This window comes from Hydra vulgaris, chromosome 08, assembly GCF_038396675.1.
Source record: "Hydra vulgaris chromosome 08, alternate assembly HydraT2T_AEP".
Taxonomy (NCBI): Eukaryota; Metazoa; Cnidaria; class Hydrozoa; order Anthoathecata; family Hydridae; genus Hydra; species Hydra vulgaris.
The window spans coordinates 40923754-40940760 of NC_088927.1; the positions used below are offsets into that span (position 1 = coordinate 40923754).

Consider the following 17007-nt stretch of genomic DNA (forward strand, 5'->3'; position numbering starts at 1 on the left):
AAAACATTTACCATTAGCTTTACTGCATAACTGTTTAATGTGTTCCCAAAACTTTAGATCTTTATCAATTGTTATACTAAGTAGTTTTACCTTATCGGAGGCAAAAACCCTTATATTCCCTATTTTTAGCGATAGAGTTTTTGTGTGTTTCTAGCCAACTAAAAGAAATTGGAACTTATCTGGGTTAGCAACCATCAAGTTTAACTGAAACCAATTGATGGTTTATCAAACCCAGGCTCAATAAAAATCAAATTTTTTTAATATAAAATAGTTTCAAAAACTTTAGAAAGGGCTGGTAAAATACTAATTGACGGTAATTCGACTTATCAGTTGGGTCATTCTTCTTAAAACATGGTATAACATCAGCCATTTTAAGAAAAGTGGGGAGTTTACCATCATGGATACTATTATTTATGCAATCTGTAAGACTATCCCTAAATTGAACAATATAAGGTTTTAACATAAAAGTTGGTCTATCACCACTAGTCTTTTTCTTATTATTCATTGACCCTATAATTTTTGTAATATCATCAAATGTGGTTTGACGGAACTGGAAACTATGTGTACACGTACTTATTTTTTTCTTTATGTTTATTATACTAGGATGATCAATATACTTTTTGATAGCTGCATCAACTGGGTCTATAGAGCCAGAGAATAAAGACGAATATATGGAGTCTGTACTACTAGATGGCACTGCAACGTTTATGAAATAGTTATCAAAAATATTAGTCAATAAAGAGTTGTCAGAAATGAGCTAAATATTTTCAAATAAATCTATGGTAGCTCCACGGAAGAGTCTAACTTTAACTTTTCCTAACTTATGCATTTTTATTTCGTTAATTCCCATTAAAACAGAGTCTCTACATAACAAGGTTGTTCCTGCTGGCCATTTATAATCGTCAGTTATAGTAAGGATAATCTTTATCAACATTGCTTACTTGTTTTTTATTGTTATCGTAAGGATAAACTTTAACAATATTGCTTACTTGTTTTTTTATAATTTAAAAAATCGGAATGCATTTTTTTTCTGATCGAGAAATGTTGGTTTTAATATTTTTAAACTTATAATTTGATTGAAAATTTATTTCATTATAAATAGAAACTGTTGGTTTAGCTGGTTCAGAAAATATTAGAATTTTTAAAATTTGACTATTTAGAGTTTAACTGATGACGAACTTTAACTAACTCGTTACATAAACGATTTTTAACATCAATTGTATTATTAACATGTTCATTTTGAAGGAAGTCATTAATAGTTCATATCGTCATTTCTTAAATTAATTAAATTTTTATTTAATGGGTCGTTAAAACTAATATCGTCTAAAAAGTTTATCTCATGAATCAATTTATGAATTAGACACGGTTAATTTGACATCAAACTTATTAACAAAGACACCAATAATTTTCCTTAATTCTGATAACTCTTCTTTTAGAAACGAACTTCCTTCTCTTAAATTTTCTTCTCTTAAATTGAAAGACTATATTCACTACTTTTCAAGTTTTTAAATTCGTAGTTCAAAATTTTAAGCTCAGATTCTAATGTTTTGATTTTTTTATAGTTGGTAATACAAAGATCAGACGCAGATTTTTCTACAGGAGTTTTAAGAGCTGTATAAGACTCCTTGCCGTTTTTAAAAGAGCAACTTAAAATATTTTAAGATACCAGTATATTTAGAAAGTCACTCACTTGTAATTTATCTAGTCGGTTGTTGAAATTTTTTAATACTTCATCATAAATAGTATCCATATTTGCTCTTTTTTTCCTTTAATGAATAACATTTATTGGATTTTATTAAAATTGTCGCATGTTCCATTCTCAAGATTACTTTTGGTTCCGAAAAATCTTGTAAAAAACTTTCAAAATCGCTAAGAAACTTATAAGACTCTTTTACCTTATCAATATCATTAAATATTTGTTTATTTTCTTTAAATAATTTTTCCTCTATAAACTTAGCTGCCATCTTTAAGCGGTCTACATTAAGTTATGTGACAGTCTGTGACAATACCGTTAGGTCTTCTTGGGGACAAAACCTAAGACAAAAACTAAAATTTAAAAAAAAGATTTTGGAACGTTTAGTTTTAAAATGCAATACTCTGTATGTCAAAAATTAATCGTCTATAGTAATCACACAAATGTTTTTAAGATTTTTTATACATTATAAAACTTACGCAATGAAACATAAAACTCAGACACAAAGATTATGTAAAAAAAAATTTTCTATATTCATCTAAAAGTTTATTTTACCAAACAAAGTTGTAAAATATGGGGCACCCAAAATCCAAGAATAATTGTTGAAGATCAAATGCACCTACTTCTAAGCGCAGTATGATAAGAAATAACTTCAGAAAGTATTATTGGACTACTTTTTTGTTTAAAAACAACAAACAAGTTACAGTTAATGTGAATTACAATGAATTTAAAATGAATTGGTATTGAAAGGAAATTTTTTACAACCAGAGGTAGAGAACAGTTCAAAATTATGGATCCAACAAGATGAAGCCTTACCTCACACAGCTTGTGAAACTATGGATTTTCTGCGCAAAATATTTTGAGATCTAATAATATTGTGTTTTTCTGATTTTAATTAGCCATCTCGTTTGCCGATTTATTTTTTGGGGCTACCTAAAGAGGTCACCTATTTCAATATGCCAAGAACTATCAAAGGCTACCTATGTCAAAATACCAAGAACTATCAAAGAGCCTAAGGCTAAAATTATAGAAGAATTAAGGGCAATGAGACCTAAAATACAAAAAAATATATATATAGAAAATGTTTTAGAAAGAGTAGATCATATCAAGTTTTAAGTTCACTCCATTTCTCAAAAGCCAAATATAAGGCTACTGCAATTCTTGCTACTATGTATACATATTATGACTATGATTATGTATACAAAAGGTTTAACTAACGAGACAAGATCTTGTCCCGTGTTCTTTTATATGTTTAATAAAGTAATGAGAAACTATTAGAGATTCCCGTAACAATTATAGCCTTTTATTTGGTGGTACCAAAAAAATTGTTGGTGACAAAAAAAATAAAAAGTTTAAATTCCGGGTTGAGCTTTTTTTAAATATGAACTAGAACAGACTATCGATAGCAAACAAAAATTCTTAGTTTTTTTGCAAAACTGTCAGTCATAATGCCATAATATTTTTTCAGTAAGTTTTATCATGCATCACAAAAAAAATATCTCTAAAATAGTTACGCGTCATAAACACCACCCATTAGCAATAACCATGACCGTAATATCTTTTTTAGGTGTAAAAAAAACGTATACATATAAAATTACGTTACCTATATTTAAAAAATCAATCGGTATTTTAAAATACAAGCTATATACTTGTACCAAATTTATACTTGTACCTAATTTATACTTGTACCAAATTTATACTTGTACCAAATTTAGCACAACATAAAACATATTCACAACGAACGCAAAAGTAACATATAAATGGAAAAAAAGTTATTTTGTAAAAGCAAATTTTATCCATTTGAGGTATACTAGACTAAATAAAGGAAGAAGGAATCAGATAATGGTTTTAAACCGTATTACAGTTTTTGAAGTATATTTCCAGCGACAAGTCAAAATAGCGCCTTTGCGGTCAAAATGGAAAAATTTGAAATATAGTTGCTAACCCGAACCATCATCAGCCTTAACAGAATCTATGTTACTAAAAAATTTATTCCGTGAAAAAGAACATAATTTGACTTTGTTTTATATATGTTCGGTTTAACCTAAAAGCTAACTTTATAAAAAAATCTAAAGGAGAACAAGTTTCGCTTCTAAATAACTATTTATTTTTATTATACTTTTAAATACAGTATATATATTTATTTAGCTCTTTATAATTATTTATTATAAATAATAATAATTACTAAGTAATTTATGACAAACAATTATACTAATAATTGTTATAACTAGTTATACCAATAGTTGATATAATCAAGTCTGTTAAGTAAATAGTTTTTTATATTTTATTTAAAAGTGTTATTTTTACAATACTTAATTTTTTAAAAATAAATTAGGAGATTTTTACAACACTTTCTACAACAACTGTTTACTCCATCGGAAATGACGCCTTTAAATTCCTCAACAAAATTTATTACTACGCAAAAATAACCGATTTTTGCGTAGTAATAAATTTACCGATTTATGTTCAAGTTAAAAGTGAAGAATCGGCGAATTCAGCTTTAGGATTTTTTTTCTTCAGATAAACAAAGTTTGCATGTAACAAAAAAGAAAATTAGACAAATGGAGAAAACCTTTATCTGATAAAGAAGTTTATAAAGCAAACTTTTAAAATTTTGGTAGCACCATCAATAAACTATTTAGGTTAAACTGACCAATCAAACCTCTGTTGATTTATATTTTTCGAAGCGGCATTTTTTTTAAATACTTATTTCGATTGTAACTTTGTTTATAAATAAATATTTATAACCGAACTATTTTTTTGTTGCATTTTTAAATTAGTTTTTAAACATGGTAATAGTTGTTTAAATATGCTCTATTAAATAATTTTAAGCAATATACAAATACCTTTTAAATTATATATTTCATCGTAATTTTAATCATGATGGCTTAATTATTAAATTTTTATTAACTGGGAACAAGTAATAATTATAACAAGTGTTATAAGCGCTAAAGATAACACTATTTAGGATCCTGTTTTGGATTCAGGATTTGAGGTAAAAATCTCGTCAGTCCTGACTAGTAAAATATATATTTGTTTTTTATAATTATGTTTACTGTGTTCTTAAAATATTTTAATATTTTTATATTGAATTTAATATATCTAAAATATTTAAATATAGCATAGCAATTTTTTTTAAATAAATTTTCATTAAAAAATTTAGCTAAAAATATAAATCCGAATTTTTTTAACATATGAATTCACGTAATCTTATTATATCAGATTTACGGTAATAACAGATAATTTTTCTAGCGTTTTTTCATTAAAGTTGCACAAACATTTCACTTATCTCCCTATAGTATGATACTTATTAATAACATTCGTTAAAATGACCTTAGTACTGTAAAAAATCTACTTTAGTATTTTTTGCATCAAACTATTTAATGGTATCGATGTAATAATGTATAGAATTGATAACACATAGCAAAATACTATTATATCTTTTGTATATGCAGTAGAAAGTGGAAAGAAGTTTTTATAGTTTTATAAAATAAAGAAAATAAATGTCGCGACAACTTGTTATAACACAGTTTGTATAAGATTTTATATATATATTTTTTTTCATAAATTCTTCATAACAATAGTTTAATTCAATCATTTAAAGACAATCCTTTTTGCATAAACATTAGGCTGTCTAAGATTAGAAATCAAAAAGTTGTCTACGATAATGTTAAAGTAAAAGATTTTAACGTAAGAATGTTTCTTAGATATACCAACAGTACTTAAGTATCAAAACAACTAGTTGTAGTAACTTACACAAAAATATTTTAATAAATATTAATTCTTATAAAACCGTAAGTTTATGCAAGCTTTTTTTTCCGGATTAAAATTACTTGGCTCGATGTTTCATAAAACAAACCTGTTTAACCGAACAGGTCTTTTTAGTTAATTATTATTTTTATTTGTCTAATAAATATGTTTTGATTGCTTTAGAGAAATTTATCAAAAAACTTTGTTGAGCGCTTTAATATATGTTTTGTTTTGTTTTAATTGATTAAAGCTAATTACAAGCAACTAATGATTCGTAGTTAAATATTAAAATTTTACTTCGAAAAAAATTTTCAAAAAAAGTTTAAAATTTTTTTTATTATCGAGTTTTTTTAATGCTTGTTTTAGCAGCTGCTATGGTTACAAACTTTATTTTGACAGCTGACAAAATTTTAATTGTTTGCAAAAAATTTATTGCTTTACACTTATTCTATATTTACATAAACAGTGGTGTTGCGAGGGTTAGTAGCGCCCGGGGCCTAAATAAAAAAAGTCGTCTTTTTAACGTAAAAAATTAATTTTTTTGAGAAATTACTTTTTTATAAAAATAGGCTTTTTTTCTTTTTTGCATTTTTTTTCTGGATGCAAACAATTAAAGGGCCTTTAATTGTTTGCATGCAGAACAAAAGCCCCATTGGCCCCCGTCTTGCCACGCTACTGTTCACATATTTAATTATTTTATACAAAACATGGTTTCTTTAAATCCTTTATTAAAATTTGTTTTAAAAATTTTATTTTTGTTGTATTCCTAATAAATATAATGCTACTATCATTTTAAACAACTTAATTGTGAACGCCGAATTTAAGTTTCATCGTTTTAAATAAGTTTTAGCATAATTGACATTAGTTGTTATTTCTAGATTTCATGTGATTTGTAATCCGAGCATTTGAAATCAGATATAACTTTTGCTTCTTAAACTCCGTAAAAAGTAGACGCTTTTATCCCACATCTTAGCGTATTTTTTTTCAGTATTTTTGTATTTTAACTGCGCGCAAAATAACTTGAATAGGGAGGAGTATAAGTAAACTTTAAAAATTAAAAAATTTTAAAAAATAATTAGTAAACAATTAGAAAATTAGTTGAATAAAGACAACTGTTTTTTGGTCATAAAAATAAAGTTTAATTATAACATTTTTCATTTTTATTTTTCGATTCAAAGACATAAATTGTTTTTGAGTGTTTTTTGAGAACTTTTCAAGTTTGAAGAGAAAAAAAAAATTTCTATGTGAACATTTTTTAAGTTTAGCTTCCTGTTTTCTTTTTAATGCTAGATTAAAAACTATGTTCTTGTTTTTCTGTTTTTAGTTAAAATTTGAATAGAAGTAAAGGTAATGGGGTGAGGAGGGGGGGGGGGGGGATGTTTATGAGTAAAACTTGAATACTTAGTTAAATAATAAACTTTTAGTCTATGCAATATTTATTAACGTCTGACTTTTGATGTTTAGACGTTGACAATAAGTTCCAATGTTTGTCGTCATGACGTAGCTTTTATATTATTTTACGTTTTAATTTATTTTTTATTGCATAGTTTTCAAATAAGTATCTTTTCAAATAATTGTTATTCTAAGTTAACATTATTTAGTTATATAACACTATAGTAAAAATTTTCCCTTTTTTTTAGATAATTTGATCCAACAATGAAATCTTCATTGTACACGTTGTTAAACAATGCCTTTTATACTGCTAGACCAACATCATTTTTTAATAGTACTACACCTAGTTTTGTCAGCTCATTGCCATCAGTTGAACCGATGTCATATTTTATACCCGCAATTATTGGTGGCGCATTTCTTAGCATTATAACAATAGCTGGAAATCTTTTGATTATTTTGGCTTATTTTAGAAACGAGAAAATTAGAAGCATATCAAACGTTCCAATTCTTTCATTGGCATTTACAGACATGTTTATTGGATTTTTACCAGTGAACATGAACATTATGGAAATGTCTTTGGGGTTCTGGCCTCTTGGAAAAGAATTTTGCAATGTGGCACTTGTTTTAGACTACGTTTCAATCCAGTCTTCAATAAATCATATTGTTTTAATTAATTTTGATCGGTATCTTTCAATAAAATCTCCAATGAAACATCGATTACACCAAAAAACATCAAAAGTCATTATTAAATTATTTACAGTGTGGTTAATAGCTGTAATAATATGGGTACCATATATTAACATTTATAAACATAAGGTTAGAATCAGCAATTTAGACGATAAACAATGCTACAAGCAGTTTTCCAAAGTTCAAGATTTTAACTTTAAAAGATACGCTTCTATAACAACATCAGTAATAGGATACTTTTTACCGCTCGGTATTGTAATTATAACGTACTGGAAAATGTATTTTATTGTACGACAACAACTCTATGAAGTGCCTAAATTTTGTCATGCTCTAAATGCAGAAAATAAATTTTCTGCAGAAACGACTAAATGGAAACAGTCACCTCCATTGTCCGATGAAATTCCAGATAATGCTGCCGATATGCAAAAAAATCTAGATTTAATAAAGAAACGAAAGAGAATACTTAGACATAAAAAAGCTTTACGTATGATTGCAAGCATAATATCAGCTTTTGTAATTACTGGGTTACCTCTCAATGCACAATGGCTTTTGGTTGGCATGTGCCCAACATGTTATAACAAAACATTATTTGACATTTGTAACTTTTTAACATATCCAAATTCTACAGTTAATCCGTTTCTTTACGCATACGTAAGTCGAACATTTCGTCTTGAGTTCAAGAAGATATTACTCTGTAGCTTTTTTAGAAATTATTTTTCTGAATCTGAGGAAAAACACGTCAATTATCGTGTAAACTACAATGCAAAGGAACTATCAAGAAGCGAATCGACGTAACTTACGTGAGTGTATTCATGTGAAAGGAACAATCACACGACGAATCGACTTAACTTACATGAGTGCATTTATGTTATAGCATGAAATTTAATTGAGCAAGCAATTCAATTTAACTCACGTTATAGCATGCAACTTAAACGAAAACAATAACTCATAAATGTATAAACATTTTCTGAAACGAATCAAAAAGTGTTTTACTTTTTCTCAAAAAGATTAATTGATTTTGTTTTTGAATTATAAATATTTTATAATTTTTTTTCATTAAAATTTAGTTTTTAGTTTTAAACTTTTTAAAAAGATTAAATATAGTTTTCAAGATTTTTTTCTTCCTTTTTTTTTTTTACTTAAATGTCAAATTTTACATTTAACTAGATATTGTAATTTTAATTTATGGCAAGTCTTTAGAAATTGGATATTGTGTTTAAAAAAAAGTTGAGAAGTAACTATCGTTTGTTGGTGAAGTTAAAGAGTAAAATATTTAAAAAATTTTTTAAAATAATTAATACATTTAAACAAACTTAAGTTTGAATTTAAAATTATTTAAACTTAAATTTAAATTAGTTTAAATTTAAAAAAAAAGGCAAAATAACACTCAATGGAGCCTAAGAGGCATAAAACGTGCTCACAATCTACAACACAAACAGGCCCGCCGTGAGCCTTTGCGGCGCCCAGGGTCAAAATTTCCCAAGCGCCCTACTGAAAGTGAAAGCTGATCTAATGATCCATAATTCAATGCATATAATAAGCCATTTGATAACAAATCAAAGAGGATAAAAGAATATAGAATTTTTTAATTTTAATTAATGAACATTTGAACAGTTTATTTCTAGATAATTGCAATGGTCTTTTGACTTGGTTATACACTCATACATAAAATGATAAAGTCGACACAAGAACATGATAGAAACAGACCAAAGACAATCATTAAACACTATTGGATGTTAAGAGCAAAAATTTGTCTAGAATATAACAGCTATTGTTGTTTCAACTTCAGAGGAAATTGATCTTTCGAGCTTTACTCATGGCGAATTTGGAAATCACTTCACCGTAGCACAACTTTTTGGCAAGATCATGCTCAATGGAAATAACCAGAAGATTCGTGAGTTGTTCTTGGCTCATTGTAGACCTTAAAGCTGTCTTAACTAGAGCAAGCTTACTAAAAGATCTCTCGCCTTCCGCAACAGAAACAGGGATGGTGTTGAAGATGCGCAGCAAAATGCAGACTGATTTGAAGAGCGGCTGAAGACCTTTCTGGTATATTCCATTCAATAACGTCATGGAAGTGAGAGATTCTTTTGGACCAAAAAGATTGGATCGCTTCAGAGCATTGAGGTGGCGGACCTGTTCAATAAGTTTCTCTTCCTCAACATCGGTCGCGTAGATTTGTGCCAAGACCTTGCACTTCTCCTCCAATTGGATAGGTGCTTCAACACTTTCTTCTGATTCTTCTTCATTTAACATAACAAGAGATTTCAATGACCACAAGAACGAAAACATATTCTTCGTCTTCTCAGCAGCTTGGAATCTATCGCTGACCTGCTGAATAAGAGTATCAAGAGCGGTATTGAATACGCTCACCTCAAACTCTTTTGCTTCGTCTTCATGGAAATGAGCGGTGTTCCTCACCTCTTCGTGAAAGGTCTTCCTTTTTTTCGTCCTCTTCTTCACAAATTCTGATTGAAAACCAAAAGAAGCAAGACCAGATGCTATCAAACGTGCCTCATTAAGGATGCTGGTCCAAGATGATCTCAGTCGATTTAGATCTTCAATAAGAGTCTTAATGAGTTTCATCTCGTCGTCCAAGGAGATATTTTCTGATTGGAGTGCAAGGCTCACGTAGTTGATTGATTGAAGAGTATTATGCCAAAAGGTTGTCATTACGATGAACTCGAATGAATGAACCCACTTCTCCAGAGATTTTACTTCATTCAATTGATCAGCTGTGAGATCAAAATCGCGGAGCTTTTTCAAAGATTCGAGGATTTCCCTGGATCGCTTGACTAACAGCTTCACGGCCTCGATTCGCGCACTCCATCTGGTTTGCGACGTTTGATGAAGGGATAAACCAGTGGTTTCAATCAAGACTTTCCACCGACTAGGGCTTCCACTGAAAAGATTGTAAAGTGACTGGACTCGGCCAAAGTAGTTCTTGACTTCAACCGAAGATTCAGCAGAATGAACACCAGCAAGGTTGAGACTATGAGCGCTGCATGGCATATAGAGAGCTTGAGGATTTTTTTGCAGTATAATCGCCTGTACTCCTTTGTATATACCGGACATGTTCGCTCCATTGTCATATCCTTGACCTCTGCAGTTTTTGAGATCGATTCCATTTTGTTCTAAGACGTCCATAATAAGCTTGGCAATGTCAGCACCTATCTTTTTTTCAAGATTCTCGACCGTTAGAAAGCGCTCCTTCACGGTCCATTTTTTGTCAGTACCATAGTATACAAAGCGGAGAACAAAGGTGATTTGCTCGGTGTGAGAGACGTCCGGAGTCCCGTCCACAAAAATGGAATAGTAGATGGCCATATGAGCTTCGTTGAGGATGGCACCGTGAACGATTCCTCCGCACTCTTTGATGAATTCATTTTGAGTGCTCCAGCCCAAGTAATGGGCATTCATTTTGTTACCTTCTTGTTGGGAGCGGGAAACTTCTTCTAAGTGTAGTTGGAGAGTCTTGTTGTGCTTGGCCAAGAGCTCTAGGGTAGCTAGAAAGTTGCCATTGTTGTCTTCTCCAATCATTTTTGATGAACCTAAAAATTATAATAATAAGACAGATTTATTTAAAACAATAAAGAAGCATTTGTTTTATTTTATGATGATTCTATGATGATTTTATATTATGATTTATGAATATTATAACATATTTATTTAAAAGAATAAAGAAGGATTTGTTTTATTTAATGATTTCCAAAATATCTAGTTAATCTTATAAATATAAGCTAAATAGATTTAAAGATAGTCGGTATCACAATAGAATAATTGTAAATAGATTTACCTATGAAACTAAGGTTTTGTGACGCTAAAAAAAGAGTAACATCTAAGATGCATCGTAGATTTTCACACCACCTGGCTGCTTCATTTCTTATCAAGTTTTCAAGAGCTACATCTATTCCGCTTTGATTTTCTAAGCTTTCTAGCGCCGTTTTCCATTCTATGTAAAAGTTTCGATGCTGGGCGTTATTCTGGTGACTTTTGACTTTCTCAGGTAGCTTGTGTCAGTTGCAGCTTATTCCATCATTCCATCTTAGAAGGTGCGACTGGTGTCCGATCCCAAAAGATTGTTTGCTTCCAAACAGAGAACACGGAAAGCAAATAAATGATTTCTTAGATACACTCCAGACCAGCCAATCTCGGCATGTCTTCTCCCCGTTGAGAGAAGTTTTGTAGAAAATTGATTCAGGAACCTTCTTCTTATTAGAATCTTTCGGGAAAGCTGAAGGATTTCGAGGAAGCCCCTGTAGAAGCACAGAATCTCTTTCCACTTTGGAAAGATGTGCTGCCCACAAAGCAGGATCATTGGAAGGAATGGTAGCGATGGGTTCTTCTGTTGGCAACACCTGAGAATAAATTTTAAAAAATCTTATTTTATTAGCTTAAAAGTTTATTAACATCATTTCTTTTAAAGAGGTAGAACTTACCAAAATATTCTCTTCATTCACAGCTACCATTCCGATTTTTGATAGGGGCTCTCCCGAGCTTTCAGAAATGTCAATGACATCGTTTTCAGTTCCAACCTATAAAAATAAGTTAAAAATTTATATAACATTGAATTATTCATATGGGAAAATATCCTTTCACGGGAAAACTATTTACTACTTGAATCGATTGACTTGGCAGGAAAGAGTTTGAAGCAGTAGGACTTTCATCTTCTCCTTTTTTTGTAACTGTAATACCACAGTCTTGAAGAGTGCGTTTGTTCTTTTCCTCATTCGCAGTTCTTTGAGCAGCATTCTTTCTTACTTGACAACCAGAATCTTTCTTTTTAAAACCAGACATGTTTTAATTCTTTTTGGAAACAGCATCCGCTCATTAGCAAAGAACTGTTTGAATTTCTTCTTAATTGGGTCTATCAGACTATCACATCGATATCATGTGTTTCAAAATTGTTTCAAATTTGAGAGATTTTAAAAATTAGAGAAATAAATTTAATGAAATTGTTTTAATATTTTATATCAATATCAAACTACTTGGATTTAATCTAATCTCTTTTTTTAATAAAGTAAAAAATTTCCGTTTTTAATTGAATGAAAATCTCCGTGCACTAAAGTTATTTTAAACATTTAATTCAGCGGGTTGTTAAATTAATCATTAGTATTCACTTTATTTGCGAGTTTCCGCTAAATAAAAAGAATCGCTTTATTTAAAACTAATGTTTTGAAAGTAATGCTAATTTCTTAGTTTTAAAGCATTAATTACTTTTTTTATTTAAAAAGTCCAATTATGAAGCACTTCATTACAAAGTTGAAAATTTAAACTAAAAAAAATTGACCGGCTAAAAAAAAGCAATTGACCGTCTATTATATGTTTTAGCTGGTCAAATTGACCGGCTGTTTTTGATTTCTTATTTTCCACGCTGCTTCCCAGTACTTCATCTTTTTTTTAAATAAACATGAAAAAAAAATTATTTATATTCGGCTTCGTGCGCCCTGTCAACCTAACGCCCGGGACAAAACAACCCCTCCTCACGGCGGCCCTGAACACAAAAACAACACCCAACATAGGCGTACCAAAGGTAACTGTTTTCAGGGGTGTAAAGTTTACACACTTTAAAGACATACAGTGTAAACGACAAAGTTAAATCATATGATATAGGTACAGCAACATTGTGATTAACTACAACTTGTTCTTGTTTTAGTAATTACCTGTTTAAATTCTTTTTGTTCCAAACTTTACTAAAGACAAAAAAATTAATTTCTTTAATACACTTTAAAAACAACTTTTTAAAGCAAGTAATAACAATAACGAGTATAATTGATAAACATTGTACAGTAACTTAAAACAACTATAAAAATGGCAATAAACCCCTTATTAAAATTGAAAAAATCATTTCGTTAAAAATTCATGTTTATATCTATAAAATCATAGTAGATTCCTAATTTTTTTTTGGATTGCAAAAAGAAAAATTCGGCGTTTACATCTTTGTTTAGAATAATTCAATTTTTATCCAAAACAACGCTTTGATTTTTTCTTTGCTACGCATTTTTCAAAAAAAATCATACCACAAAATGCAATTAAAACACTTTTATACTGAGTCTATAAAACAAAGTATTGTTTTTCGACTATAACTTCTTACTTTCTTTCGACTATTACTTCTTGTTTACTGACTTGATTTATGCGCGTTTATCGCGCACAAAACAACTCTTTGTCGCATCAGTTAGTTAAATCTACAAAAACCTCAACCTACTAATATCTTCTACAAAAAAGAACATCTACTAAAAAGTAAAGTCATTATCAGTTGTCTTACTGAGACCTAAATTGTTTTCAACCGTATATAGTATTTTTTATTTTCGACTAAATATAATGTTTCTCGTTTCGACCAATTTATTTTTCGACCGATTTTATAGATTTTCTTTTTCAACCAATTTGAGATAAAGTAATTTTTAATCATTTTTAGGCGATATTCCTTTCAACCCGTTAGCCTATGTTTTTTAACATTTTTTCTTTACGCTTTCAAGTCGTTTTTTTTAAAATACAGTAACAACAAATCAATAATAGACAATTTTAACATCTCACTTAAATAGCCTACTGCCTTGAGCTTCAGTACATACATTTACTATATAATAGCCTGTATATATACCAGTTGGAGTGTGCCGCTACATCGACAAAGCGTTTTGGCTGGGGCTGCAATTATTTCTTTTATTATTCTTCGTTTTTTTCTTCTTCTGCCATAATATATATATATATATATATATATATATATATATATATATATATATATATATATATTATGGCAGATTTTTACGCCATAATATATATATATATATATATATATATATATATATATATATATATATATATATATATATATATATATATATATATATACATATATATATATATATTTATATATATATATATATACCGAGGCATTGACCATTTAGTCAATCAAAAGCCATGGCACCGATGCATTGGCAATTTAGCCGATCAAAAGGTCAAATAATGGGGTATAGGGCGACGAAAATTTTTCAGCAACCGTTTATAATTTATGCTTGAAATTTTGGCTGGTGATATATTATATGTGTTATTGTGTCGTGGACTAAAAGATTTAGGTTTGGTCTAAAACTTAATAAAACAATATCATTTTTGAAAACTTGGGCGAAAATGGGGGTTATTAAGAGCTTAAAATCTTTAAAATGTACAAACTAGATAAGCAGTAAACATTATTCTAGTGTATGTTGTAAATACTATCACAATAAATAAAGGGAGCAAATTTTAAATCAATTTGTTAATTAGTTTTGAAAATATCTCTGTCGCCAGCCCAAAAAACATGATTTTAAGAACAAAGCAAGTAAAAAAAAAGGTAAACAAAGTTCAAGATTTTTCCCTTTTTTACATTACACCAACTAATGTTTTATTTAGTTTTTTATTGATCACAAAATCTCTATTGATTAAGTATTTTTTCTTGATTTTGCTTTATGGTTACATTGCTTTTCTGCTTCCGAGACAAATTTGGTGTATTTACATAAACTACAGTTTTGCCCATTATTACTAAATATCATTTACTAAACTCATGAAAAAAGTTTAAAAATTGTTGTCTATATTAGAACTTAGAACATCTGATCCTACTTCAATACTTAGAGCAGTTATTTCAAAATGTATATAGTTTAGACATCTCGAATAGTTTGATTTAGCGATTCTCTGGAACTCTGTTTTTTCTATTTAAACATTTTTCAGAAAAGTTATAAAAGGAAATGACTATAAATATTGGTTTGATAGTGTACACAACAGTTACAATAAAAAAATTCAATTATATCATTTTCCAGCCAATTTTTTAGATTGGAATTTGTACCATAAACCTTTTGATGGGCATATAAAACTGGTTGCAATCTTTTACCATCATTAAAAATCTACAAATTAAGTTAAAATCTGCATTTATATTTTGAAGAATTCTTTTTTCGACAACTTATTGAAGGAGGATGAGCCTGGCACATTTTCAATTGAATTTCAGTAGCGATTCCAGAGCGCAACAACATTTCAACAAATTTCAAGTTCTATGTTTAATTTATTCAGTGTTCAGTTTTTAAGACCACGTTAAGAACACCCCCTCTTCCCCTCATTTTGAGGGGGCCACAAACTTTACATGTTCATAAAAACTGAACACTGAATAAGTTAAACATAAAATTTGAAATCTGCTGAAGAATGCATAAGCACTTTATAACCATGAAAAAACAAATAATTCAACTCATAGCCCTCACGTTTAGAGGAAGGGGGAGGAGGTTGCTAAGATTTTAGGGCTTCTTGTTCCCTTTCTCGTATTACAGTAATTTTTTTCTTTTTGTGAAGAATCTTTTCGTCAAAAAAAATTAAAAAAATTTGGAATATTTTTTTAATTTAAAGTTGGTTATTTCAAACACTTAAAAATCTTCCTACGTCACCGTGTATATATATATATATATATATATATATATATATATATATATATATATATATATATATATATATATATATATATATATATATATATATATATATATATATATATATATATATGCATTAGCATTAGAAAAACCGTTAGAAAAAACGGTTTAAAAACAAACTCTTTTACAAATGAATTAAAAATTACGATAGAACGTCTTCTAACGTAATAAAAGCTATAACTATTTAGTCTCCGGTATCAAAAGAGGACAGTAGAAATTTGTTGGAGTGTCGACACTTAGATAATATTTTGTTCTTTTTATTGAGCAGGTTGTTTTCTTTGTGATATAAAATTATAAATTTCTCATGAAGGTAGAGGTTACAAATTTTGGATGTTCTTTTAATAGGTTTACAGCGTTTTATAATTTCCACTTATTGTGGCTTTATGTTTTTTCTTTTAAAATCCAAATCTCTTTAGAAAGCTCGGTATTATTTTTGTATTTCACAGCATTAAAAGATTTTAAATGATTTGCGTATTTAAGTTTGAATGGTGTCTCGCTGATACCGAAATATATTTTTTCTTTTTCTTTAGGATTAGAATTTTCATCAAACACAGTAGCCTGATAAACAATATTATTTAATAAACACTGACTGTTTAATGGGCAAGCAGTCTTTGCAATCCAGTTGCAAGTTCTTGCATTCAAATTTGTATTACTGTGTGAAATCTTGTGGTTTTGTGAACTAAATATAGACTTTACGTTTTGCATACTGCTATAACTAACTTTGATTGAATTTTTATTAAATATTTTGTGAAATTTATGGTTTACCGGAAAGTGCAGGTCAACTAATGTAAGTAAACAACTACCCATTTTTTTGTTTCCGAATTCTGACTAAATGGAGGGTTATACCACATAACTTTTTGTTTTGTTTTTTATTTTTAGTCAAAGTAACTTGAGGTTGGCATTTCAGTTTACAATTATAGCCACACTTTTTTAAAGCTTTTTCGTAAGGTGGGATAGCATTATAAAAAACAGATTAATTTACTGACGTGGCAGATGATCTAAATTCAACAGTGCGAGGGAGTCTTTTGATAATATTAGATAGGTGGT

General features: G+C 29.1%; 2 protein-coding genes across 3 annotated transcripts; one reads left to right on the forward strand and one right to left on the reverse strand.

Annotated features, from left to right (window-relative positions):
• Window positions 1-4529: 4529 nt before the first annotated feature.
• LOC136083842 (muscarinic acetylcholine receptor M3-like) lies at window positions 4530-8512 on the forward strand. 2 transcript variants are annotated; one of them, XM_065803721.1, is made up of 2 exons: window positions 4530-4688; window positions 7084-8512. In XM_065803721.1, exon 2 carries the CDS (start codon window positions 7100-7102, stop codon window positions 8315-8317), a length of 1218 nt encoding a protein of 405 aa, XP_065659793.1. In that variant the 5' UTR covers window positions 4530-4688; window positions 7084-7099; the 3' UTR covers window positions 8318-8512. The 2 variants fall into 2 exon arrangements, with proteins under 2 accessions (XP_065659793.1, XP_065659792.1); XM_065803720.1 differs by lacking the exon at window positions 4530-4688 and adding an exon at window positions 5285-5383.
• A 795-nt stretch (window positions 8513-9307) lies between these two features.
• On the reverse strand, window positions 9308-11062 carry LOC136083297 (zinc finger MYM-type protein 1-like). The gene has a single exon (XM_065802699.1). The coding sequence runs from the start codon at window positions 11060-11062 to the stop codon at window positions 9308-9310; it is 1755 nt and encodes a 584-aa protein (XP_065658771.1).
• Between the last annotated feature and the right edge of the window lie 5945 nt (window positions 11063-17007).

Excerpts from the sequence above, each read along its gene's own strand:
- LOC136083842 (XM_065803721.1), top strand. The coding sequence starts at position 7,100 with ATGAAATCTTCATTGTACACGTTGTTAAACAATGCCTTTTATACTGCT.
- LOC136083297 (XM_065802699.1), bottom strand. The coding sequence starts at position 11,062 with ATGATTGGAGAAGACAACAATGGCAACTTTCTAGCTACCCTAGAGCTC.